The following is a 23,842-nucleotide window of genomic DNA, read 5'->3' as shown; positions in this document are numbered from 1 at the left end:
CATATCTTCAGCGACGAGGCGCATTACCTCTGCTCAGCTGAGGTCAACACTGCAACATCTCAACTTTGAGATAACAATCTCCAAAATGGCCAACAGCTTCATCGCCTATCTTCGAGGCGACCAGAATGCGCCAGGCGAGCGCAAGCTGGTGCAGAAGCTCGACTTCTTCATCCTTACTTTCTGCTGTCTCATGTACTTCCTGAACTATCTTGATCGCACAAACCTCAACAATGCGTATGTTTCTGGCATGAGGGAAGAGTTGAGCTTTAAAGGCAACCAGCTCAATCAAATCAACACTGTTTTCACTGTTGGGTGAGTGAGCATGCAGGAAAAAGACACGAGAAACCTCTACTAATTGTCACTATCCTCAGATACACCATAGGTCAAGTCCCATGCAACATAGCCCTCTACTACATCAAACCCCGCTACTTCTTCCCAGCATGCATGGTACACCTCTCTCCACCCCCCTTCACACTCACCGTATTCTAACAAACCCACACAGGTAGCATGGGCCGGCCTAACAATGGTAACAGCCGCGGCGCAAAAGCCGCAAGACATAATGGCCATCCGCTTCTTCCAAGCGCTCTTCGAATCCTCCACCTTTGTAGGAACCCACTACATCCTGGGCTCCTGGTACACAGAAAAAGAGCTAGGGAAAAGATCCGGCATCTTCACTGCATCGGGTCTGGCAGGCACGATGATAGGCGGGTTTATCCAGACGGGGATTCATAGTAGTATGGATGGGTTGAGGGGGATGAGTGGGTGGAGGTGGTTGTTTAGTAAGTGTTCAATTCTAATCATGCATCTACATACACATGTATTAACATCGTTCTCAGTAATCGACGGCATAATAACCCTCCCCGTAGCCCTCTACGGTTTCCTGCTCTTCCCCGGTAAGTCCTGGCTATACGAAATGCATATGAGATATGTACTGACTTCATACCTCTACCTCTGCAGACACCCCCCGCAACACCCGCGCCCCCTACCTCTCCGCCACCGAAAAGGCACTCGCCATATCCCGCGTCCCCGAAGTCAGCGAACGAACCCCCATCTCCTTCTCCTTCCTAAAACACTGTTTCTCTACGTGGTACTGGTATTTCTTCGTCATCCTGTGGATCCTCGCCGGAGAAACCGAATCCTTCAGCACAAACGCCTTGTTGCAACTGTACATGCGCTCTCATCCAACGGAAACATACACCGTAGCCCAGAACAACAACTACCCAACCGGCGTCCCAGCAGTCGGCATAGCATCAACCCTCTTCTGGGCGACCCTCACGGATTTCATGGGCGGAAAACGGTATCTAGTCGGCTACTGGATCGCAGCCACCGGCATAATTACCTCCGCGCTCATACTCGCCTTTCCACACTCCACACCCATCCACTTCGGCATGTACTACTGGGCGGGCAGCGTATACGCCTGCCAAGCCACGTTCTTCGCGTGGGCGAACGATGTGCTAAGGTACGAAGAAGATAGTCTGAGAGCCGTGGTGATAGCCAGTATGAATATGGGGAGTAATGCGATTAATGCTTGGTGGAGTATTTTGTTCTACGGGGCGGATATGGCGCCGTATTTTACGAGGGGTATGTGGGCTATGATTGCGGTTAGTATTGGCATGGGGGTGTGGTGTGCGGGCGGGGTTTGGTGGCAGAAGAGGAGTGAGGGGAGGAGGGAGGGGAGTGTTGTGCATGCTGAGGTTAGGGGGAAGGGGGAGGAGGAGGGGAGGTTTGCGGGGGGTGAAGGCGAGGTAGAGAAAGTGTAGTCGACTTTGGAGTTGTTGTACTAGAATTCTACTTCGCGGCTCGAGGAGCTAATACAAACGCCTTGACAACGCCGAATTGTTATGCAATCATACTACCATCCATCCATCAAGAGCACAAGACCTATCCTACCCTATCCTATATTTCTCATATCAAGCCCCCTATGACACACCACCGAACCTTTGGCTCGCCCTCCCGCCACGCATACTATTCATGAAATCAGCCGAAGGATCACTGCCCAGTCCATTCCAGCCATTAGCACCAACACGCTGGCCCTCCCTCTGCGCCTTGTTAATCTTCTCCTGGAGCTGCGAGGCCCCCGAGTCGATAAGCTGAAGCTGAGCAAGCTGTGTGTTGAGGACGCGGACGACTTTCGTGAGGGGATCGTCTGGCTTGCCGGTCTTGCTGAGCGTCTGCGATGTGTTGTTGATCTCTTCAATCATTTCCGTGAGGTCTTTGTTGAGTTCGTTGAGGCGGTCTTGCAGTTTTTCGGCGAGCTTGTAGCTGGGTGATTGTTAGTCATTGTGCAAATTTTGAGGGACATAGATACAACTTACGTCCTCTCGCGCTCTTGGTCTGGGCCGCGAAGCGTCTCGTTCTTGCCGCTGACACCGTGCATCTTCATGAGGTTGTCAATCTCCTTTTCGTAGCGGTCGAGGTAGGAGTCGAGCTCTTGCTGGTTCTCCTCCATCATCGTTAGCTGCCTCTCGACTTCGGCGGCGTCACGCTCGGCTTGGAAGGTCTTGGAGTATAGTTGGCGGACTTTGTCGGAATTCTCGACGAGTGCCCTGTCCCATGATGCGACTGTTTCGGCTTGCGATTGGAATTCCTTCTGGTACTTGGATAGGTCGGCGGCCCAGCGGGTGATGATCTCGTCCATGGACTTGTTCTTCAGTCGTGATTGCGCTGATGGTGCGGGTCCGGCGGTTGATGCAGCAAGTCCGCTTTGGCCTGCATTGTTTCCGCTTGTCGCTCCAGGGGCTGGAGTTGGCTGTGAAGTGGTGTTGGACGACGCTGCTGGTGCTTCGCTTCCTGCAGGCTTGCTGAACAAGCTGGGAGTGGCTCCAGATGTGGTGGTGGTAGCAGCTCCAGAAGCAGCGGATGTAGTGTTTCCGCCTCCCAATCCACTTCCAAGGCTGGGGAACAAGGATGCGTTTGACGATGCGGTTGTCGTAGGCGCACCGCTTGTTGCAGTGGTTGTAGCTCCAGTTGTTGCAGCGGTGCTGGCAGGAGCAGCAGGCTTGGGAAAGCTGAAGCCACCGCCCGTAGATGCTGGTGTGGAAGCCCCCGCAGGCGAGAATAGGCTCGGTGCTGCAGAGCCAGATGACGCAGCGTTGTTTCCACCGAGACTGAGGCCCGAGGTTGCAGTGGGCTGCGTAGAAGCTGGAGCAGCGGATGTTGTGCCCAGGCTAAATCCTCCCAATGGCTTCGCGGGTGTCGAGGAGGGAGTGCTGCTGCCCAACCCACCAAAGAGACCACCTGCGGGTTTGGAAGCCTGCGCGTCTTGTGAAGCAGGCGCTGACGGACCACCTCCGAATAGGCCGCCCGAGGGAGTAGACGCAGGTGCAGCGGGCTTGTTCGCATCGCCCGAGGCGCCTGTGTTTCCTCCTAGGCTGAAGCCGCCTGAAGGCTTTGCGGCAGATTGTCCAGATGCAGCGCCGAATAGACCAGGTGTGGAGGACGCAGAGGTTGCTGCTGGCTTTTGGCCGAACAGCGAGGATGTGCCTCCGCTAGACTGGTTGTTCTGGCCGAATAGACTTCCACCTGGAGGTGCGCCGGCTGGAGTGGTGGAAGGGAGGAAAGACGTCTTGTTTGCTGCTGGCGTAGCTGTTGGTGTCGAGCCTAGACGACATGTCAGCAGTCGCGTTGGATGTCACAGATATGCCCAGCTACTCACTACCTGCTCCGCCGAATCCACCAAATGGAGAGCCGGAAGATGCTGGCGCGGCGCCAGTTGAAGCTCCACCGAAGAGTCCACCAGCTGGTTTTGGCGCATCTCCCTCCTTCTTCTGTCCAAAACCAAAACCGCCGCCGAAACCTGGTGTTGAGGATGGGGCGGGTGTAGCTGAGCCTCCGCCAAACAGACCACCACCAGGCTTGGATGCAGGTGTATTGGATGCGCCGCCGAAAAGACCGCCTGAGCCGCCTGAATTAGCTGCGCCACCGCCAAAGAGGCCGCCGCCGCCGCTGCTAGCTGGTGTGCTCGAGGTGTTGTTTGCGGTGCCGAAGAGAGATGGCGTCGCGCTGCCAGTGGAGGGTGCAGCGCCAAACAGCGACTTCTGAGGAGTGCTGCTGCCGCCGCTGTTGTTGGCAGCGCCGCCGAATGTGAAGCCGCTCATGATGGCGGGTGTGGAGGAGAGCTCTGGTATTTGTTGTTGATGGGCGATGGAGCTGTTGTGGTCGGCGAGATATCGAGAACGCGCGAAAGTCTAGTCGTGTCGCGCCCGGGGATGCAATGGTCGGGCCGCTAATGGACGAGGTCAAAGAATTGCGCGTAGTCGTGTATTCTCCTCACGCGCATCGACGTCGCGCCCAAAAGTTAGACAAACAGGTGCAAGGGTCAGGGCTTAGCTCCGGTGAATTGTTGTTCCCACCTTCCCGCTGCTGGAGCGTCCAGACCGCTCGTCCCCGCTAATCGAGCGTGCCTGAACGACGACACGCTCAAGCAACGAGGCGCAGTCTCCTGTCGCCTTCGCAGATCACTCCTCCGCCGCCTCTATAACGGTGACCCAAGTCTCGACGACTTCTCCCACAACACACACCCCGTCAAGTATAGCCAAATCAATTGCCTCGACATGCCGGACGAGCTAGCACCACCCCGCAAGAGCGTAGAGCTGGAAGACCCCGGCGCGAAAGAGCTGGGTATGTCGTCTTGCTCATACGGTGTATTCATTCTAACATCACACAGCCGACTCAAGCGACGAGCACTTCTCCGATGCTACCGAAGGCCAGCCTGCGCGGTCGGACATGACCTCGCCCATTCCCATCACACGAGTCGAGCGAGTCGACGACGAGCCAGCCCACGGCGAGGTTCCCGGAACAGACGCATACAACATGCGCACCCAAGACGCTGTCCCGGATGAGGTTGAGATTGTCCCAGAAGGCGCACGAAGTCGCAGTGCCTCGCGCGTCAGCGTAAGCGATAGGCCTCTGACACCAGGAGGAACACCAGTGCCCAAGACAATTGTCGAGAAGATCGACCCCGACCAGCCCAGCTACGGCGATGTCCCCGGTACACTTGCCCACCAGCAACGTCTGGCCGATGCTACGCCTGACGTGGTTGTCAGAGCACCGGAGGAGCCTTCCCAGAGCAGCAGCAATCCAGGTACGTAGGGCATTTCCTTGGTGCCTCCTGCGTACCATTGACGGAAGAAGGGTCACCAACCTCGCATGACAGGTCCCCAATAAGCCCGAGTGACGGCGCAATCGAAGCCGCACCTGAAACACTTGCCGAAGCCGACGCCGACGCCTCGATCGAGCAAGACGACGACTTTGGCAACGCCGAGGGTGACGACGATGGTTTTGGCGATTTCGACGACTTTGAAGAAGGCGAAGAGGGTGACGATGATTTTGGGGACTTTGACGATGGGTTTCAGCAAGGCGAGGACGATGCAGAGACATCATTTGATAAGCCCCCAGAACAGCCTCCTGTACCTGCCCCCTCGCCAGGTCCTGTAAGTCGCAGCAATTCTAGTCCACATACATTACTGCCTTGTCCGCTTGCCTTGGTGACATCTGACTAACCTCTCCTTCTACAGCCCGTCTTAGACTTTGACCAACTCACATCACTTGAAGATATCGTCTCAGCAACACAGCCATATCTTGATGACATGTACCCTGCACAGGACGGCATACCCACAATATCCACCAATCCCGAGGAAACACGGTCCATCTTCCTCTCGGAACGGAGTCATTCATTATGGACACAACTAGTGGCACCGCCGCCACTACAACCTCCCGACTGGGTCCGCTCACGCATACGGCGGCTATTCTTGGTTTCCCTAGGTGTACCCGTCGACCTCGACGAGATACTCCCCGCGTCCAAACAAAAGAAGCTCATCCTCCCTTCAATACACATACCCGGCGGCTCGCCGCGCCCCTCTTCAGACGGTCGAAATAACGGCGGTCCCTTGGGACGCATCAAGCGCGAGAACGAATCATCCACTTCAGTTGACTCATCAAGTTCAAAGCCTGAGCGGAAACGCAAAGGACCGCCACCACCACCGGAACTGGATATCAGCAGTACCATGCAGCTTTGCGCCACAACAGACGCAGCACTGCAAGGGCTGACAGACGAAGAATTGAAGATGCACATCGACCACCTAAAGGGCCTGCAAGAAAGAGCAAAGGAGGTGTTCGAGTACTGGCAGAAGAGATTAGAAAGTGCACTAGGCGACAAGGACGCCTTTGAGCAAGTCATCGAGAGTCTGGTTGCGCATGCGAAGAAGCTCAGGTAGCCATTCTCATGTTCCCGAAATGCAATTTAATCATATTTCCATTGAGGCAGCCACGTTTTGGAGATTTCGTTTGTATCTGACCCCTTGTGATTCGCCAATGTATTCATTTCTTGGGTCAAGCGAACCACAGTTGTAACAGAGCTCGCACATTCTAGTGTCAAAATGATTGGAATAAAAGGGTGGGAGGATCTTTTCTTTCTCTTGGAGTATCTTCTTGTGGGAATACATTGCAGGACCTATCTTCTGAAATATTTCAACTGCCGCAAGAGAGATTACCATGTCATATACTACTACCAGGACCACTACTACTACCTTTACCACCACCTATACCAGAACCACTAGAACTATCTACACAAATACCGCGGCTGCTACAAACATCACTGTTATCACAAGTCGTACAAGCCCCGCAAGCACGAATACCACCACAACCACAACCGCAACCATGCCGTTCATCGAACTAAGCAACACACCTGCCCGGACGCGCACAGCACCCTACGGATCACGCTCGGCCTTTACCAATTTCGGCCTGAAACAAATCCGCACAGCATGCCTCGCAGCACACGAAGACAGCTGCTCAATCTGCCTCGAAGCGTATTCAGACACCGACCCGGCTACAAAGATTAAAATATGCCACCATATCTTCCACAGATCCTGTTTAATGACCTGGCTCGAATCCTCGTCAACATGTCCCATGTGTCGAGCGAAACTCTTCGCTCCCGCACTATCACCATATTGGTCCTATCACCCATTGCCTTCAATGCGGGACCTCCGGATTGATACTACAAGCGAACGTACGAATCCGAGGAGGAATTTGTTTGAGAGGAGGGGTGGGGTTGGGGGCGTTCCTGCGCTACCGCTGCCGCATGCAAGAACGGATACGGAGTTGTCGATGATGGTGGGGCGTGAGGAGAGGGATGGGCCGGATGCGTCTGATGCTTTGGCGACGTGGAGGATGGCGGCTTCTGAGGAGGGGAGGGAGGGGAGGGAGACGGGGGAGACGCCGCTGGATTATTGATGGGATGGGAGGTGTGGGATGAGTTTGGGGGTGCATGTATTCTGCAAATGTGTTTTGAGGTTGAGAGATTATGAGAGATTACGTTGTTGGAATGGATGATGTTTGATGAGTTTTGATGTGCATGTAGCCTGCGGACATGTTTGAAGTTGAGATCCTCCAAGAGACTACGTTGAAGCAACAGAGGATCTAGCACCTCGAGTGAGGGATCTGTATTCTGCAAACACATCCTGAAATCGAGAAATGTCGGTCGATAGGCTTGCTCCTGGAAAGTGAGCGTAGAGACTACGTAGTCGCAAGAGAGGATTCAGCACAACTTGTTGGGTGTATGTATTCTGCAAACACGTTTCTGAGTGAAGAGTTTCCAAATTTAGATGGCTTCCTTGTGTATAGTGGAGGGGTCCCTAGGTGGATACATAGTAGGCAAACCGTACTAATTCGTCACGATCCACATGACTGATCTTGGACATGTATATCGTGTTGAGTGTCGTGAAATACCTTGATGTTGCAAAAGCAAATCTAATTTCTGTAGGGTTGTCCGCTGCGTGGAACTTGCTCCCGGGGCGAGGACCCGGGGAGTGTTCGGATGCGCCGACCGGGTTCCCCAATCTTTCCTTGCTTTGGTGCAACGGCGAGTCGATTTTGGACAGCGCAAGAACACGTCCTCGCAGGTTAGCCAGCATGTGCCGGCATCCGCTCAGACACGCTTACTGCAGTCGGCCGGACGGCCGGGAGAGACCCTGAGCGAAGCGACGTGCTTTGTGAACAAGCGTACCCCACCGTGCGCACCATCACAGAGCCCCTCTGTCAGCTGTCAGTCAGCGCACGATAAGATATGAAGAGCATCGCCACACTGCGTATTGCGATCGATGGCGCTGAAACCACGGCACGAGTACGGCAGGTGCAGTGGCATGCAGATCAAACAGGAGAGCAGCGCAGAGCTGCCGTGGCTAATTTAGAGGCGCCTTCACAGTTGGCCGTGGGCGTTGAAGTCCTTGGTGTCCGCGGTGTGGTGCGATGCTAGGCGATGCCTGTTCCGCGCGCCGTTAGCAGCGAATAGGGGTAATTTGCCACACTGGTGGGTGCAGGTGGCTTCGGTCGCACTGCCATTCGTCGCTCTGTTCGTAAACTCGTACGTGCTAAGAGATGGCACGCGGACGGGAAATGCATGGTCACACTTCATTTCGCGGGCCATGACGTCGGCGGTGTGCAGTGGTGTTGTGCTGGAGGGCTGAATTTGCGGTGGTTTGTTCACCAAGTGGCCGTTGGCAGCCATAGTCCGCCCTGTCCGTTTCTGAGCTCGGCCGTGCACGTGTGGACCCACCCGTGCAGCACGCAGCGCTACCTAGGCAGTTCGCGACGTAGCGCTCAACTGTCATCTTCGCGTCCAGTCTGCTTTCCCAACCCGGCAGCATGTCGGGCAATCCTTTTGGCAGTGAGGCAGCATAGTGTAGCACGCTGCGTTGGGCTGGCGTGTTCCGTCTCTCAAGTGCTCTTCCGCCGCGCTCCCCTCTGCTCCTCCATCGTGTGGCGTGCGGCTATTCTTCACGCTGCCTAGCTGCTAGATCCGATCCCGCGCTAGCCCTGTTTGAGCCATACTGGATATCCATTCCAGCGGGGCCCCTGCTTGCGCTTCCTCGATACCTCTCGAGTTCATCTCGCGATCCATCAGCATCCTCGCAGCCGTCTGCACCGGCAGACTCTTCAGTCCCTCCTTTGTCCGTTCTCGCCTGCCCTCGCACCGAAACTTGACCCACCGCACTTCCGTCCTCTCCCCCGTTCCAGATGCGCACATAGCAGCCTTTTGAGCCTCGCACCCTTCCACCCGCCGCCACAATGGCCGCAGAGACGTACTCGAGCGTCTCAGCCATCATCCGCAACCTCGCCCGCCAACATGACCCCACGCGAGACCCCAGCTTCAGCGCACAGGTTTCGGCCAATGGAGCCAAGACGGCGGCCAACGCCATCGCTCTGCCGGGCCCGGAGAGCGAAGAGAAGACACAACTCGAGCAGGAGCTGTCGGCGCTCTGCTCAAGAATAGATTTCCTCGAGCACAAGAGCAGCCACGCCGCGACCAAGCAGGGCCAGTTCCCTCTGACACCCGCACAAGAGCCACCGGAGGAGGGCGTGTTATACACACAGGCCGGCGTCGTGCGCGGCAACAACGGCCCACCCGTCCAGGGCCGTCGGGGATCCAACAAGGAGCGCGCCATCTGGGTGTCCAACTGGCTCGCAGCCAAAGAGTCGAATGGCGACCCCGAGCAGCCCGCCGCAGCCCTCACCGAGGAGCAGCTCAACTATCTGCGCGTACACTTGAACCAGCAAGCCGACCAGATAAGGAACCAGCGCGAGCACATTGGTAAGGGCGTGCAAATGGAGTCGCATGCGCTCATTCTGACATGATACAGACAACCTGAGCCAGGAAGTGAACAAGCAGTTGACGACACAGAGCATGGTATTCGAACACGGCATTGAAGACATCGGCGCACTCAAGAGAGAACTCGGCAAACATCAACAGGGTAGGCTCTGTAGCCTCACATAGGCGTTGACACGGCTGACATGTTTAGCCAACTTGGCTTTCCAAAAGGCACTGCGGGAAATCGGCGCCATCGTCACGGCCGTGGCCATGGGTGACTTGAGCAAGAAGGTCTTGATCCATGCTAAGGAGATGGACCCTGAAATCACTCTGTTTAAGCGCACGATCAACACCATGGTGGATCAACTCCAGGAGTTTGCTAGTCAGGTTACATTCCTCGCCCGAGAGGTCGGCACCGAAGGCAGATTGGGCGGTCAAGCCAACCTACCAGGAGTTGCTGGTATTTGGGCTGAGCTGACTGACAGTGGTACGTTGTGATTAGGGTTCCACTATCGGCCCGATGCTAACGTGTCCTGCAGTTAATGGGATGGCCAAGAATCTTACCGACCAGGTGCGAGAGATCGCCGTAGTCACCACCGCAGTCGCCATGGGTGACCTCAGTCGCAAGATTGAACGTCCGGCCCGCGGAGAAATTCTGCAGCTGCAACAGACCATCAACAGCATGGTGGACCAACTGCAGTCGTTTGCGACTGAAGTATCCAAGGTGGCCAGAGATGTCGGTACCGAAGGAAAGCTCGGTGGTCAGGCTGAAATCGCTGGTGTCAAGGGCATGTGGAACGAACTCACTGTGAACGTCAACGCCATGGCTCAAAATCTTACTACACAAGTGCGAGACATTGCCCAAGTGACAACGGCTGTCGCGCAGGGTAACCTCACCCGGAAAGTCGAAGCCGAATGCAAGGGTGAGATTTTGGAACTCAAGAACACGATCAATCGCATGGTGGACCAGCTGCAGCAATTCGCCCATGAAGTCACCAAGATTGCGAGAGAGGTCGGGTCCGAGGGTCGCCTTGGTGGCCAAGCTACAGTGCATGGTGTTGAGGGAACCTGGAAAGATCTCACTGAGAATGTGAACGGTATGGCCATGAACCTCACAACACAAGTGCGAGAGATCGCCGAAGTCACTACAGCCGTCGCAAGAGGAGATTTGAGCAGGAAGGTCAAGGCAGAAGTCCAGGGTGAAATTCTGTCCCTCAAGATTACCATCAACACCATGGTGGACCGTCTCAACACATTCGCACAAGAGGTCAGCAAGGTGGCCCGTGAGGTCGGCACAGACGGTATCCTCGGCGGCCAAGCGCAGGTCGACAACGTTGAAGGCAAGTGGAAGGACCTCACCAACAATGTCAACACCATGGCCCAGAACTTGACGCTGCAAGTGCGAAGTATCTCCGAGGTCACGCAGGCCATCGCCAAGGGAGATATGAGCCGCAGAGTGCACGTGGACGCCGAAGGAGAGATTCGACTACTCAAAGACACTATCAACGACATGGTTATGAGACTAGACGAATGGTCTCTTGCTGTGAAGCGCGTAGCTCGCGATGTGGGCGTAGACGGAAAGATGGGCGGCCAAGCAGATGTAAGAGACATCGACGGCAGATGGAAAGAGATCACCACAGACGTCAACACCATGGCCCAGAATCTTACGTCCCAAGTGCGCGCTTTCGGCGACATCACTAACGCTGCCATGGAGGGCAAGTTCACCCAAATCACCGTCGAGGCTTCCGGCGAGATGGACGAGCTGAAGCGCAAGATCAACCAGATGGTGTCCAGTTTGCGAGAGAGTATCCAAAGGAACACAGCAGCCAGGGAAGCCGCCGAGCTGGCCAACAAGACCAAGTCCGAGTTCCTCGCCAACATGTCGCACGAGATCCGAACACCCATGAACGGTATCATTGGAATGACCCAGCTTACGCTCGACACCGACCTTACGCACGCACAACGAGAGATGTTGACTATTGTTCATAACCTGGCTGGTCAATTATTGACCATCATTGACGACATCCTCGATATCTCCAAGATCGAGGCCAACCGCATGGTCATGGAAGAGATTCCATTCTCAATGCGAGGCACAATCTTCAACGCCCTTAAATCTCTGGCATCAAGAGCCAACGAGCGGAAGTTGAACCTCGCCTACGACGTATCCTACAAGGTGCCCGACTACGTTGTGGGTGATTCTTTCAGGTTGAGGCAGATTATCCTCAACTTGGTCGGTAACGCTATTAAGTTCACAGAGCTAGGAGAAGTCAAGGTAGCCATCTCCATGGCGCAAGAGCAAGAATGCGGCCCAGATCACTACGTGTTCCAGTTTGCTGTTTCCGACACTGGAATAGGCATCCGTGGCGACAAGCTCAACCTCATCTTCGACACTTTCCAGCAAGCGGACGGTTCCACTACCAGGAAGTTCGGTGGTACCGGCCTGGGTCTATCCATCTCCAAACGTCTCGTCACCCTCATGGGCGGTCGTATGTGGGTCGAGTCAGACTTTGGCAAGGGCAGTGTGTTCTACTTCACATGCAGAGTACGTCTCGGCACGCCGGAGGTTACCGCCATCCGGCCTCAGCTCGTGGCGTACAAGCAGCACGCCGTCCTCTTTGTCGACCAAGGCAACACTGGCTTCTCGGACCAGATCATTGAGCACCTCAAGACACTTGACCTTGTACCCATGGTGGTCAAGTCGATTGAGGAGGTTCCAGAGACGACGAAGAGGACCGACATGCCCTATGACTGCGTTATCGTTGACAACGATAACACAGCGCGGGAGCTCAGGATTGCCGAACGCTTCAAGTACATTCCTCTCGTCATGCTTACGCCACATGTATGCATCAGCCTCAGGTCTGCGCTTGAGAATGGTATTTCGAGCTACATGACAACACCCTGTCTGCCGATCGATTTGGGTAACGCGCTCATCCCCGCACTCGATGGTCGCGCCGCACCACTCGTCTCGGACCACTCCAAGTCTTTCCAAATTCTCCTGGCTGAAGACAACGCTGTCAACCAGAAGCTTGCCGTCAGGATTCTGGAGAAGTACCACCACAGAGTTACTGTGGCTAACAACGGTCTTGAAGCCTTTGAGCACATCCAGAAGAAGCGCTACGACTGCGTGCTTATGGACGTGCAAATGCCCGTCATGGTGAGTTGAGCCACATTTTTAAATGCAAGTACACCACTAACATCATCTCAGGGCGGTTTCGAAGCCACAGCAAAGATCCGTGAATGGGAGCGTGAGAACGGTATCCCGTCAACACCCGTCATCGCCCTCACAGCGCACGCCATGGTTGGTGATCGCGAGAAGTGTCTCGCAGCGCAGATGGATGTACGTTACCATGATATCAAGACCATTTCCTGCTACTAACGCCTATCTCAGGACTACCTATCCAAACCCCTCCGCCAGAACCAACTCATCCAAACAATCCTGCGCTGCGCCACCGTCGGCAGCAGTAGCAGCACAATGTACGACCACACAAGCGAGTCTCGCTACACAGCATCCTCGCACCTCCCCAGCATTAGCGTTCCAGGCCGGGAGAACAACGGCGGCGCCTCCTCATCACAGGGCGGCCTCCCCAGCCCCGGCAAGAAGCGCCCACAGCTCGAAACCCGCGGCTTCACAGAACGCGGAGGCGGAGCGCAAAGCCCAAACCTGCTGGCGGTGGATCAGACGGATAATGGCAGTGTCGAGAGAGTACGTTCCTTGTCCGCTAGTTTGTGAGTAAATTGACCCTAATATGTGTGTGTGTTGTAGCTTTTGCTGCGGAGTCACAGTAGCTGAGAATTTTTTTGTGACGTTTAAAGGAAGAGGAGAAGGCTTGATTAAGCTCACTTGAAAGCCCCCCTTGGCCTACAAAAACACCAAATTACACTCGGATAAAAGCATCGACGACTACTACCGCTATCGGACGATGTCTCCTCGCGGAGAGACGTAATATCGAAATCATCGGATACCCCGCACATACAACACAACATTTCTAGGCTGGTGGGAGGGAGGGGGCGAAGGTAAAGGTAACATGGATGGGGATTGTGGATGGGGGGGTTGGGTTGGTTTGGATTCGGCTTTGAATTGGGTTACAGAGTATTGGCGTTTTTTTTGAACCTGTCCTTGTTCCCTTGTTTTGTTGGTTGCTGCTACCCACGAATCTTCTTCTTGTGCGAACCACTTTTTTGCATATTTGGGCGTTTAGTTCATATGGGTTTGCCTCGGTGGCTTGATTGGCGTGCTGCTGTTGCTCTCGTCGCTGTTGTTGTTGTCGTGGTTGTGTATAGGATACCTTCGCTTTATTCAAAGGATTGCACTTGTGTTCTGGTGGGCTTACTGTTTCTACTCGTGGTGAGGGCAGTAGTGGGGCTGAAAGTAGCTCTTGCTACTACCTCATGGATAGGTATGTCACTCTGTTCGGAAAACTGCTAGTTTTGCTCATCGGTGAGGGCGGCAGCAGGCCAAGCGGGCTTTAGCCATACAGCGTCTCGTATTTCGGGACTTGCTGCCTGCTTCTGTGACTTTGTGACTTTGTGACTTTGTAATTATAGGTGGCCAGTGAGTTCGGTTGTACGGGGTATATGCCTCGAGTGATATGTCTAAATCCCACCTACTGCGGCGAACTAGATAATTCGCATGCTTGCTTTTTGCCAGGCGCGGGGTGCAAGACCCGTGAGCTCGAGGGCTCTGTCACCCACACGAGTTTGGGGGCCCGGAATGGGCAATTGCTAATTGCAACGGATATGCTCGCCCACGGTATCTATTTATGATAGACGTCAAAGCCACTACATGCAGCTAGTTCACTATCTAATTTCGCGTCTCTCGCGCGCCTCGCTTGACGTCGTTGTACATGGATGCACGCCAAGCTCACTACAGGCGTGTTTGCTGACCGGAGCATCAGAACAGGGCAGAAAACAAAGTCCTTCAGCTTTCAGCCTCGTGGCCAACTCAGCAGCTGGGTAGGACTGGGCTTTTTTTCACACGCCCTGTGTAGCGTTGGTTTGCAGCATTTTCGCCTGGAGACGTGCTTTCATTGATTTGATTGGTATCGGATGACATCACGCTTCGGCTTAGCAAAGGCTGCCCTTTCTCGGTAACGGCGGAGGGGGACGCGACATGTCGGACTGCGCGCAGTGCCTTTCGCATTATCTTTCCCTGTCGTCAAGTCGTCGCTCAACCCACACCCCACTGCGACAAGGCTATCATGGCCCCAATACGGTAGACGGGAGCGCCTTGTTCGCTTTCCTAGTCTGCTTCTTCTTCAACTCGTGTTCGCTTCTTTGTCGCAACCTCGTTGTTTGCATTTCACAACCTTCTTCGTCGCTTCCTGCTTCGTCGTACGCCTACAAGGCCCGCGCAACCAGACGCGTCGCGCCCGCACATCGCAACTGCCTCGACGGCGCCTTCCCTCCCAGCTGAGGCAAGCACGGCTGCCTGATTTCACCAGCACCGTCTCCCCATTCACTTTCATATTCACCGCGTCCTCGCCGCAGCACCGACAGCGCCTCTCCTACTTAACTCGCCCTGTGCCGCACTGCTGGCGCTTCCCACCCCACCACCACGTCCCCTGGTACAACCGCCAACCCGCTTCCTTCGCATACCCAACCACGGTACCGCCTAGCCCAAGATGGCGTCCGACGGGATGAGCCTTCAGGACAATATTCAGATGCTCGAAGAGGTCCTTCCAGCCATTGATCCCGCTGATCGGCCGGTATACGAGAACATGCTCCAGACGCTATACCAGCAGCGGTCGGTTGAGCAACACCAAAGCGAGAGCGATGCCCAGGTCACTGCCATCATAGAAAATGGCTTCCAGCCCAACAACGCCATGACTGCATATGGCCAGGCCTTTCCAAACGAGAATGGTGACTGGACACATGCCAACGGAAACAACCACACAAGCTACCATAGCGGCCCGTCATACACCAACGGGTCGTCGTATGGTATGCAAGTACCGCCCTCGCCGCCTCTGCCTGAACCACAACATAGCCGCAAGCGCAGCCTTGGGATAACCGACTACCCCGAAGCCAAGCGTGTCAGCGGGCAGCCTAGTCCGGTAACTCCAACCTCGCCCGTTGGTCCATGGTCACAATCGCTTCCTAGTCGCGAGGCCGCTCGGGTTCGTCACTCTGACCCTATGGACTTTGTCGACCTGACTGAATCGAATCCACCTTCGCCTGGCAATTTCGAGCTTCCTATTCATGTACATGCGCAACCAGATCCCGCCCCACACTATATGGACCCATTCCCGGAGCTCAACAACTATCAGGGAGGAAGTGACAATGGCACCATACTACCAGCTGATGCGTTCAACCAAGAGTTCATGGCTCCGGAAGAGCTTGCTGAGTTTCTGATCGCACCCAGTGCACCAGGTAGTCATTTCGCTGTGCCGCAGACTTTCCCTTATCAGCCTCGTGCTGAGGCAGATTATCCCGAACACATGCGAGGGTGGAGCAGTGACGGAGAGGAGTATGGCCGCTTCCCGCTCAATGTCAATGAGGCGGAAGACATTGAGAAGCTCTTGCAGAGCATCAGTGCTGGTGTTGACGAAGAGGACAAAGAAAAGCGAGCGCCCACTCCCAAGACCATGACTTGTACTTTGAAAGAATATCAGCGTATAGGTCTCACGTGGCTGCTCAACAAGGAGCGCGGCGCGACCAAGGGCAGTATTCTTGCAGACGATATGGGTCTGGGCAAGACCATCCAGGCTCTCGCTCTCATTTGCGCGAATCCGCCCACAGATCCGGCATGCAAGACAACGCTCATCATCGCGCCTGTCGCCCTTATGCGGCAATGGGAGAAGGAGATCGAGCGTCATATCCATCCTCGCCACAAGCTCAAGGTTCACCTCTATCATGGCAGTGGTAAGAACGTTGATTTCGCTCGTCTTCGCCAGTGTGACGTCGTCCTCACCACCTTTGGTTCCCTGACTTCAGAATACAAGCAAAAGGAGTCTTCCAAAGAGGCGATGGCCAACGACGCAGAACTCCGCAATCCTAGCATGCGCCGCAAGGCCAAGGATAGGCTCGCACTGCTAGGACAAGAGTGCATGTGGTATCGTATCATCATCGACGAGGCCCACAATATCAAGAACCGGAACTCCAAGGCGTCCAAGGCGTGCGCTGACCTCATGGCTAAACACCGCTTGTGCATGACTGGTACGCCCATGATGAACAGCGTTGACGAGCTTTTCCCTCTTCTCCGGTTCCTGAAGATGTCGCCGTATACTACATGGACCAAGTATAGCATGGACATTGCAAAGGCAAGTACAGATGACTCTGACTATTGGGTACGATCTTTTACTAACGAAATCTAGGGTTACAAGAGCACTCAGCCACGCGCGCGGACCGGTGCACAGAACCGTCTTCACATCGTAATTAAGGGTATCATGCTCCGGCGTCGGAAAGACGCTGTCGTTGATGGGCAGCCTGTTTCCAAGATCCCTCCCAAGCACTCTGCCATCGATAGTGTGGAGTTCGAAGACGAAGAACATGAGCTCTACAAGGCTCTAGAAACCAAGTCGCAGCTTCAGATGAATAAGTTCCTTGATAAGGGTACTGTCACAAGCAACTACGCCAACGTCTTGGTTCTCCTGCTTCGCCTCCGCCAAGCATGCTGTCATCCGCATCTTATCAAAGACCTCAGTCAACCAGCAACCGAGGCTATCGATGAACACGATCTCTTGAGCCGCGCCAGGGAACTGAGTGATGAGGTCGTCGCGCGACTGAAGGCTAATGAGTCTTTCGATTGCCCGATTTGCCTTGATCTCGATCCGAATCCGACGATCCTCATCCCGTGTGGACATACGGTGTGCGGTGAATGTGTCCAGAAGATCATGGATCCGGCCATGCGAACCGCTCAAGATGGCAATGATGAAGCTGCACCGGCCTTGTGCCCACACTGCCGTGGTGATATCAGCGCCAAACTGATCACAGATTACAAGCACTTCTGCAAGGTCCACTGCCCAGAGCGGCTTGGGTCAGCTGACTTGTCAGAACAAGAGGAGGGCGATGCTGTAGAAGATGACTCTGATTCTGACATCTCCGAAGACGAGGAGGATGCAGTGGATGTCGACAGGAAGGGCAACCTTGCTGGCTTCGTCGTTGACGATGATGAGGAAGACGAATACGTTGCCGATGAGGCGGAAGATGACGACGACGACCTAGGCTCCGCATCTGTGTCCAAGTCTAAGAAGAAGTCAAAGTCAAAGGCAAAGGCAAAGAAGTCTGGCAAGGGCAACAAGGGCAAGGGCAAGGAACGCGCCAAACCCAAGCTTACTCTTGCTCAGCTCAAGAAAGAGTCTCTCCGCAACAAGAGCGCCAAGAAGCGCTACCTGCGTCGCCTGGACAAGACCTTCATTCCGTCTGCGAAGATCAGCAGGACTGTTGAACTGCTCAAAGAGATCAAGGAGAATGATCCGACTGAGAAGACGCTCGTTTTCTCCCAGTTCACTTCCTTGCTCGATCTCGTCGAAGTACCTCTACACCGAGAGAGACTGGCCTACCAGCGCTACGACGGCAGCATGAAGATGGACGAGCGCGCCGACGCCGTAAACGCCTTCATGGACGACCCAAACGAAAACATTATGCTCGTCTCTCTCAAAGCCGGTAACGCGGGTCTCAACCTCTGGAAAGCATCTCAGGTCATTATCCTCGACCCTTTCTGGAACCCCTTCATCGAAGAACAGGCCATCGACCGCGCCCATCGTATGCCCCAGGAGCGTGAAGTATATGTGCACCGCATCATTGTACCGGAGACCGTGGAAGATCGTATCATTGCTATCCAGGATAGGAAGCGTGAGCAGATTGATGCGGCGCTGGATGAGAATGCGTCGAAGAGCCTTACCAAGCTCAGCGTATCAGAGCTGAAGTTCTTGTTTGGTATGGGTGGTGGCTAGTGTGCGCGAGAAAGCTGCGGGCCTCCTCCCTGTTCACACAGCGTTCGCGCTATGGTTTCCTTTCGCTCTTTCCATGTTCGATCTATCGCCTTTTCACCACACATGTTCTTTTTCTAACAACATCTGTTCCCTACTCGCATATTTAGACGCGCAAACACGTGTTTTCGCATTTTTTTGATACCCGATCTCGAATGATCAAGGCTTTACCTTCTCTTCTCGGGGAAATGTACATCGGCGTACGATATGGGGTATCTGGCGTTTGATTCCACCCATGTGTTTCATGGCGTATATGGAATGTTCTTCTCCGTCGCGAGCGGAAGGAAGGGGAGTCAGCAAGATATAGCGTAATACAGTGTTTTCAGCAATGAGTTCAAGTGAGTGAGGTGGTTGAATTTATTTGTTTCATTGTAGTGGTGATTGATGGCTGGTAAAAGATCCATCCGTGCTAGCAAATACTGTGATGATACCAAGCAGCCGACCATGAAGATGTTCACGATGATAACGCCCAAAACGCTAAAACACCACATACCACTCCTCCGCTACGAAGTCATCCCCGCCGTTTGTCGGAATGGATACTTTCTAAACATCATCGCCCATCCCATGCGGTTTCAAATCCTCCAACCCAGACTTATATCCGTAAACGCTCTCGAATCCAGGCCACAAACGTCCTATAGTATAACCTGAATCGCATCCTTGGGAAGACTCTCACTCGGACAATACGGACACTTGAACTTATGCCCACCCCTACTCAGCGTATCCAAACTCACCTGCGCAATAACATGGCCACACGGCATCATCATGGGCGGATTCTTATCGGTACTCTGCTCCTTGGACACGGGACACACGAAAATGGAGTGGAAATGATACTGACTCGGCAGTGGAATCTCTACAGGTAGCTCATCCTGCGTCGTCCACTCGGTCCGCTTCTCCTTCATGATGGACTGCATTTTGAGCAGGTAGGGCAGGGCGATTGCGCCGGCGGTGGCGGCGATGAACAAGGGGGAGTCTGCGGAGAGGCCGAGGAGGCTGCAGAACTCGCGATTGAAAGACTGGGCGACTTCGTCCCAGGCGGTGGTGTTGTAGAAGAGGCGGTGGTAGGGCGACGTGGGTATGTTTTGGTAGAAGGCCATGGCGCCGAGGAGCTGTTGGATTTCGCGGGCGTAGCGCTTTTGGAAGGGCGGGAATTCGCGGCGCGCGTAGGCCCACGCAGCGAGGGGGCCGGTGGGGGGTGCTTCGTCGGAGGAGTCGGACATGAAGGAGTCGTCATTGTTGGGGGCGGGGGATACACTGTCGAATAGACAGACGAATTGGAGCCGGCACAGCTCGAATTCTAGGTTGCTGCCGCGTTCTTCGAGGAGGGCGCTGCGTTCGCGCGCCCATTGGATGGCGGGGGCGAGGTTCTGCTCGTGCCGCAGTTGGTGCAGGATGTGGTACATGTCGGCGAATTGCTGTTGCAGTTGCTCCGAGTTGAAGGTTCCTTCTGCTAGGTCTTTCTCCCAGGCTTCGCGTATGTATGGATTCGGCGTGTTGGGCGTGGGTTCGGGGTGGGGTGGCTGGCGGCGCGCTTCTTCGATGAAGGTGGATGCTACTTCGAATTGGCCTTCGCGCAGGAGGTGCATGGCGATGGCACGGTTGATGAGCGAGGGGTGCGAGGACAGCGCATCGTTGTCAGCAGAGGGGAGGGGCTTGTCTTTGAATTTCTGGAGATGACTGTTAGGTTGGTGGTGTTGAGGCATGCATAGGGAAGCGCACCTTGTCCAGCGTCTTGCCATACTTGTTTAGGCCGGCGTAGATTGGCTTCAAGTCTTTGTTTACCGCGTCCAGAGACTTCTTGAACGGGTCCTGGAGTTTGGCGAGCGTCACGGGCGCCGTCTTCGCATCTGGTCGCGCAAGTTAGCAGGGTCCACGGCGAGATTGTTGACAGAGTCCGCACCAGCTGCGATCTTAGCGCGAGCTGCCGTCAGCATGTCTATGGCCTTTTGCACATCGTCGATGCTGGTGGAGAGGTTGGCGCTGCTCTCCAGCAGCTCCACTTGCTCGCGGAGGTCGTCCATGGTGTTGATAGCGATGGATGGGATGCCCGGGGGCAGTGGCTATGATGGTTTGGGGAGAGGGTCAGCTGGCAGTGAATAGCTGTTGTCTGGCCAGCAGAGCTCTCTTCCGCTGTCCATGGCCGTCGTGTTGGCGGATTGGAGTTGGCGTCGAGCCCGCGATCGCCGCATGGTCGCTGCAGCCGCGGGCATGACGTGTGGGGGACCAGGCCGACGACGTCCGCGCGCATGATCCATCAGCTCCGCCTATGCACAACCTCCCCTATACCGACGCCCTCTCGCCATCCAGATGCAGCGCCGAGCTCGAGACTGCTGGAACCATGCATAAAGGGCCATTCCACTCGCTCCCCGTCACACTGCCGCCCTCGAACCGGTGGCTCGCGCTCGGGCATCGGCGAGACTCTGCGCCTACCTCTCTACGATGAAGAGCTTGCCTTTGCAGCGCCCTGCAGTGTATCCGAAACATACCTCACCGCCTCTAGCCTAACATGGCGCACCCACTGCCCATGTCGCCGCCGCGGACGCACACGGAGAAGGAGCTGCGGGACCAGATGCCGCCCCTGCAGACGACGTCAACCCAGCGCAAGACTACAGCCCAGTCCCGCCCACAGCCGCTCTCCAAAGCTCCTACCACCGAAATGATTCCCGAAGAGGCCAGGATCAAGTCTCCCACGTCGCCTGCCGGACACCAGCGCTTCGTCTTGACCGACGTGGTAGCCGCGCGATACATCGAAGAAGACCCGACCACCTCATGCCACGTCCTCGCCCGTCGCCAGAAGATCGAGGGCTACGAGATCTACCTCGTCGAGCAATGGGCCTGTTCGCGCACCCATCCTACCTTCCTCATCACAACGTATACCGGCAACCCCGAGGACACTGTGCTGGCCACAATCATAAGCGTACCCAAGAATGAGGAGGAATGGTCGCCGCAGATGCGCCTGTACTTCAGGTCGCTGACTGAGTACCATGCGCGGAGGAAGGACACCCCCTATGGCGCCTTGATGGTCACAAACCTCAGTGGTTTTCCGTCGTCCCTGACTGTCATCCCCATCCCCGGAGGCGATCTGAAAAAGTATCGCGAGGCCTTCTTCGTCAACGAGAATCTGAAGAGACTGGGATGTTCAGGTCGGCTGGGCATAAAGCTCACGCCGCCAAGCAGTGCCACGCAAGCCAAGTTCCAGCAACTATACCGTACCAGCGAAAAGATCCCGTTCAACGCTTCCGTCATTGAGCTTGTGAAGCTCTGTCAAGTGGCACTTGTCTTGTTTGGGAAGCTAGAACCAGAGTATGCAGACGGGCTGCTGTGCGACGTCACGGAGAAAGCTATCAACGACTGGTGGATAGACTTTGGATCTGAGTACTACACAGTGGAACCTCACGATGGCATTCTTGGTCCTACCACAGTCGCTGCTCTGCTGGGTATGCTGATGGGTGCCCGAAACCGACTGAGTGCTTGTAGCGCTGCAGTTGCAAAGGATGTGTTCGACATTGAGGCCACTAAACGTGGTATTGGACATTTCCAGAAGTCGCAACATCTTCCTAGAACTCGACGCCTCGACCGGCACACGCTTGATAAGCTACGAAGAGCCTCAGCAAAGGCAGCGAGTAAAGAAGGCTGGGCCGTTCCCCGGGCTTTCAAATCCACCGTGGCCGAGTTAGGAGGCAAGGGCGGTGAGATGGTCATGGGCATTGTTGGGGCTGGACAGAAGGACGGTATCGCTGAAGTGGAGACTGTCGACATTGACCAGTTTGTGGAGCTTGTGAGAGGTGAACACGCCAAGTGGTTGTGGCACGGAAAGCCCAGGAAGACCGTATCCGGAGACAGCATGTTCGATCGACTTCCTGGCGGGGAAGCGCGCTCAGCCTCCCCAGACAAACATGACCCTGCGCCGAAGCTGGTTCGCCGAGAATCAACGCTTGATCAACAAGGCATTGCGAAGCGCGATACAGGGTCTTCGGAGATGAAGAAAGCAGAAACCTTTTCGCCAGATGGCCAGGAGAAAGACAGCAAAGACCCGTACTCAAAGCGGGCCACCATCAAAGCCAAACTAGAGTCTGGCAGTGGCTTCCATCATATCAAAAACGCCGTGGGTCTGCGCACCCATGCAAGCAAAGTATCGCGAGAAGAACATGGACGACATGTGTTGCATCGAACCAAGAGTGGCACACCACAGTATGCAGACTCAAGAACGTCGATGGACTACTACGAAAGCCAGTCGGACGATCCCTATTCCCTTATGTCGCCTCAGAGTACAATGGGCGAGGAGCCAGCCTACACCAAACAGCTTACTGAAACCCCAGGCGACTCAGTGGTGTCATTAAACGACAACAAGCTAGTCGGTGGCCGCCACGCGTCCAACCTACGCAGTTCCATCATCGAAAGCGACGTCTCAGATCAGCCCGATCAACCACCCACCATATCCAGCTCCGTCGCCGGATCCATCTACCACGGCGTAGACCTCGACCAAAACCTCCCCGTCGACCAAACCGCCCAAGTCCCACCCCTCCTCCGCCGCACCCAATCCGGCACCCAATTCCTCCCTTCCCAACCCCCGCGCAACGAAAACTGGTGGCCCCGCCACCTCTCCTTCAGCACAGCCGAAGAAAGCGTCCTCCGCTGGCCCACAATCAACGCTTCGGATCCCATCGACGAAGAAGCAGTTGCAGATGACGCCGCCGCCGCCGCCGACGCAGACCTCACTAAAACCACCACAACCACAACCACAACCGCCGCCCTAACCACCCGCGCCACAACCCAAAACCTCCATTCCACGCAACTAAAGCGTCTCCACACCCACCTCCACACCCTCTCCACCAAAGACGCCCTCTGGGTCTCCACCGCCCTCTCCTCCATAACCGCCCTCTCCGCCTCCGCAGACACAGATATCCAAACTTTAGAATCGATATACTACCCCCGCCTCGACACGTACCACTCCCTGCGCGAAGACACGCACGCTACCGTGACCAATAACCGCGGTCAGCTTACTGCTAGTCTAAGGGAATTGGGGAACGTGGGCGATAAGCTTGAGTATGAGATTAGTGCGCTACGGGGCAAGGTCGAGGATATCGAGGATGTGGTCGGTGAGTTTGAGAGGCAGGTTGAGTTTGTGGAGGGGAGGGTGCGGGAGCTGGACAAGGTGTTGGGGGAGAGGGAGGGGTGGTGGGGGTGGGGGGTTAGGGTTTTGACGGGCGCGGCGCCGGGGTGATGCATGCGTGCGGAGGGTAGAGGTCCTTTTTTATCTGTTTTTTTGTTTTGTTCTCGGCGTTGGGCATATACCCGCTTGTAATCTTTTGAGTATATCTTTCAGGGTTGATGG

The 23,842-nt window shown here is 55.2% G+C and overlaps 7 protein-coding genes across 7 annotated transcripts; 5 read left to right on the top strand and 2 right to left on the bottom strand.

Annotated features, from left to right (window-relative positions):
• Window positions 1-85: 85 nt before the first annotated feature.
• J4E85_009049 (uncharacterized protein) lies at window positions 86-1,760 on the top strand (the record flags this gene model as incomplete). The annotated part of the gene is made up of 5 exons (XM_051473273.1): window positions 86-312; window positions 372-447; window positions 503-779; window positions 837-893; window positions 958-1,760. The coding sequence occupies 5 exons, from the start codon at window positions 86-88 to the stop codon at window positions 1,758-1,760; spliced, it is 1,440 nt and encodes a 479-aa protein (XP_051322936.1).
• A 159-nt stretch (window positions 1,761-1,919) lies between these two features.
• J4E85_009048 (uncharacterized protein) lies at window positions 1,920-4,097 on the bottom strand (the record flags this gene model as incomplete). Its single annotated transcript, XM_051473272.1, has 3 exons — window positions 1,920-2,262; window positions 2,316-3,600; window positions 3,656-4,097. 3 exons carry the CDS (start codon window positions 4,095-4,097, stop codon window positions 1,920-1,922), a joined length of 2,070 nt encoding a protein of 689 aa, XP_051322935.1.
• A 456-nt stretch (window positions 4,098-4,553) lies between these two features.
• Window positions 4,554-6,215, top strand: J4E85_009047 (uncharacterized protein; the record flags this gene model as incomplete). The annotated part of the gene is made up of 4 exons (XM_051473271.1): window positions 4,554-4,620; window positions 4,667-5,083; window positions 5,134-5,432; window positions 5,517-6,215. 4 exons carry the CDS (start codon window positions 4,554-4,556, stop codon window positions 6,213-6,215), a joined length of 1,482 nt encoding a protein of 493 aa, XP_051322934.1.
• Window positions 6,216-9,063: 2,848 nt separating this feature from the next.
• J4E85_009046 (uncharacterized protein) lies at window positions 9,064-13,313 on the top strand (the record flags this gene model as incomplete). Its single annotated transcript, XM_051473270.1, has 6 exons — window positions 9,064-9,586; window positions 9,636-9,746; window positions 9,795-10,070; window positions 10,123-12,737; window positions 12,789-12,920; window positions 12,972-13,313. 6 exons carry the CDS (start codon window positions 9,064-9,066, stop codon window positions 13,311-13,313), a joined length of 3,999 nt encoding a protein of 1,332 aa, XP_051322933.1.
• A 1,891-nt stretch (window positions 13,314-15,204) lies between these two features.
• Window positions 15,205-18,474, top strand: J4E85_009045 (uncharacterized protein; the record flags this gene model as incomplete). Its single annotated transcript, XM_051473269.1, has 2 exons — window positions 15,205-16,866; window positions 16,894-18,474. The coding sequence occupies 2 exons, from the start codon at window positions 15,205-15,207 to the stop codon at window positions 18,472-18,474; spliced, it is 3,243 nt and encodes a 1,080-aa protein (XP_051322932.1).
• A 668-nt stretch (window positions 18,475-19,142) lies between these two features.
• On the bottom strand, window positions 19,143-20,528 carry J4E85_009044 (uncharacterized protein; the record flags this gene model as incomplete). Its single annotated transcript, XM_051473268.1, has 3 exons — window positions 19,143-20,174; window positions 20,227-20,354; window positions 20,408-20,528. 3 exons carry the CDS (start codon window positions 20,526-20,528, stop codon window positions 19,143-19,145), a joined length of 1,281 nt encoding a protein of 426 aa, XP_051322931.1.
• A 485-nt stretch (window positions 20,529-21,013) lies between these two features.
• Window positions 21,014-23,731, top strand: J4E85_009043 (uncharacterized protein; the record flags this gene model as incomplete). Its single annotated transcript, XM_051473267.1, has 1 exon — window positions 21,014-23,731. One exon carries the CDS (start codon window positions 21,014-21,016, stop codon window positions 23,729-23,731), a length of 2,718 nt encoding a protein of 905 aa, XP_051322930.1.
• Window positions 23,732-23,842: the final 111 nt, after the last annotated feature.

This window comes from Alternaria conjuncta, assembly GCF_024043145.1.
Source record: "Alternaria conjuncta strain BMP 0040 chromosome Unknown scaffold_15, whole genome shotgun sequence".
In the NCBI taxonomy this organism is placed as follows: Eukaryota; Fungi; Ascomycota; class Dothideomycetes; order Pleosporales; family Pleosporaceae; genus Alternaria; species Alternaria conjuncta.
This window is presented reverse-complemented; position numbering and strand designations above follow the sequence as displayed.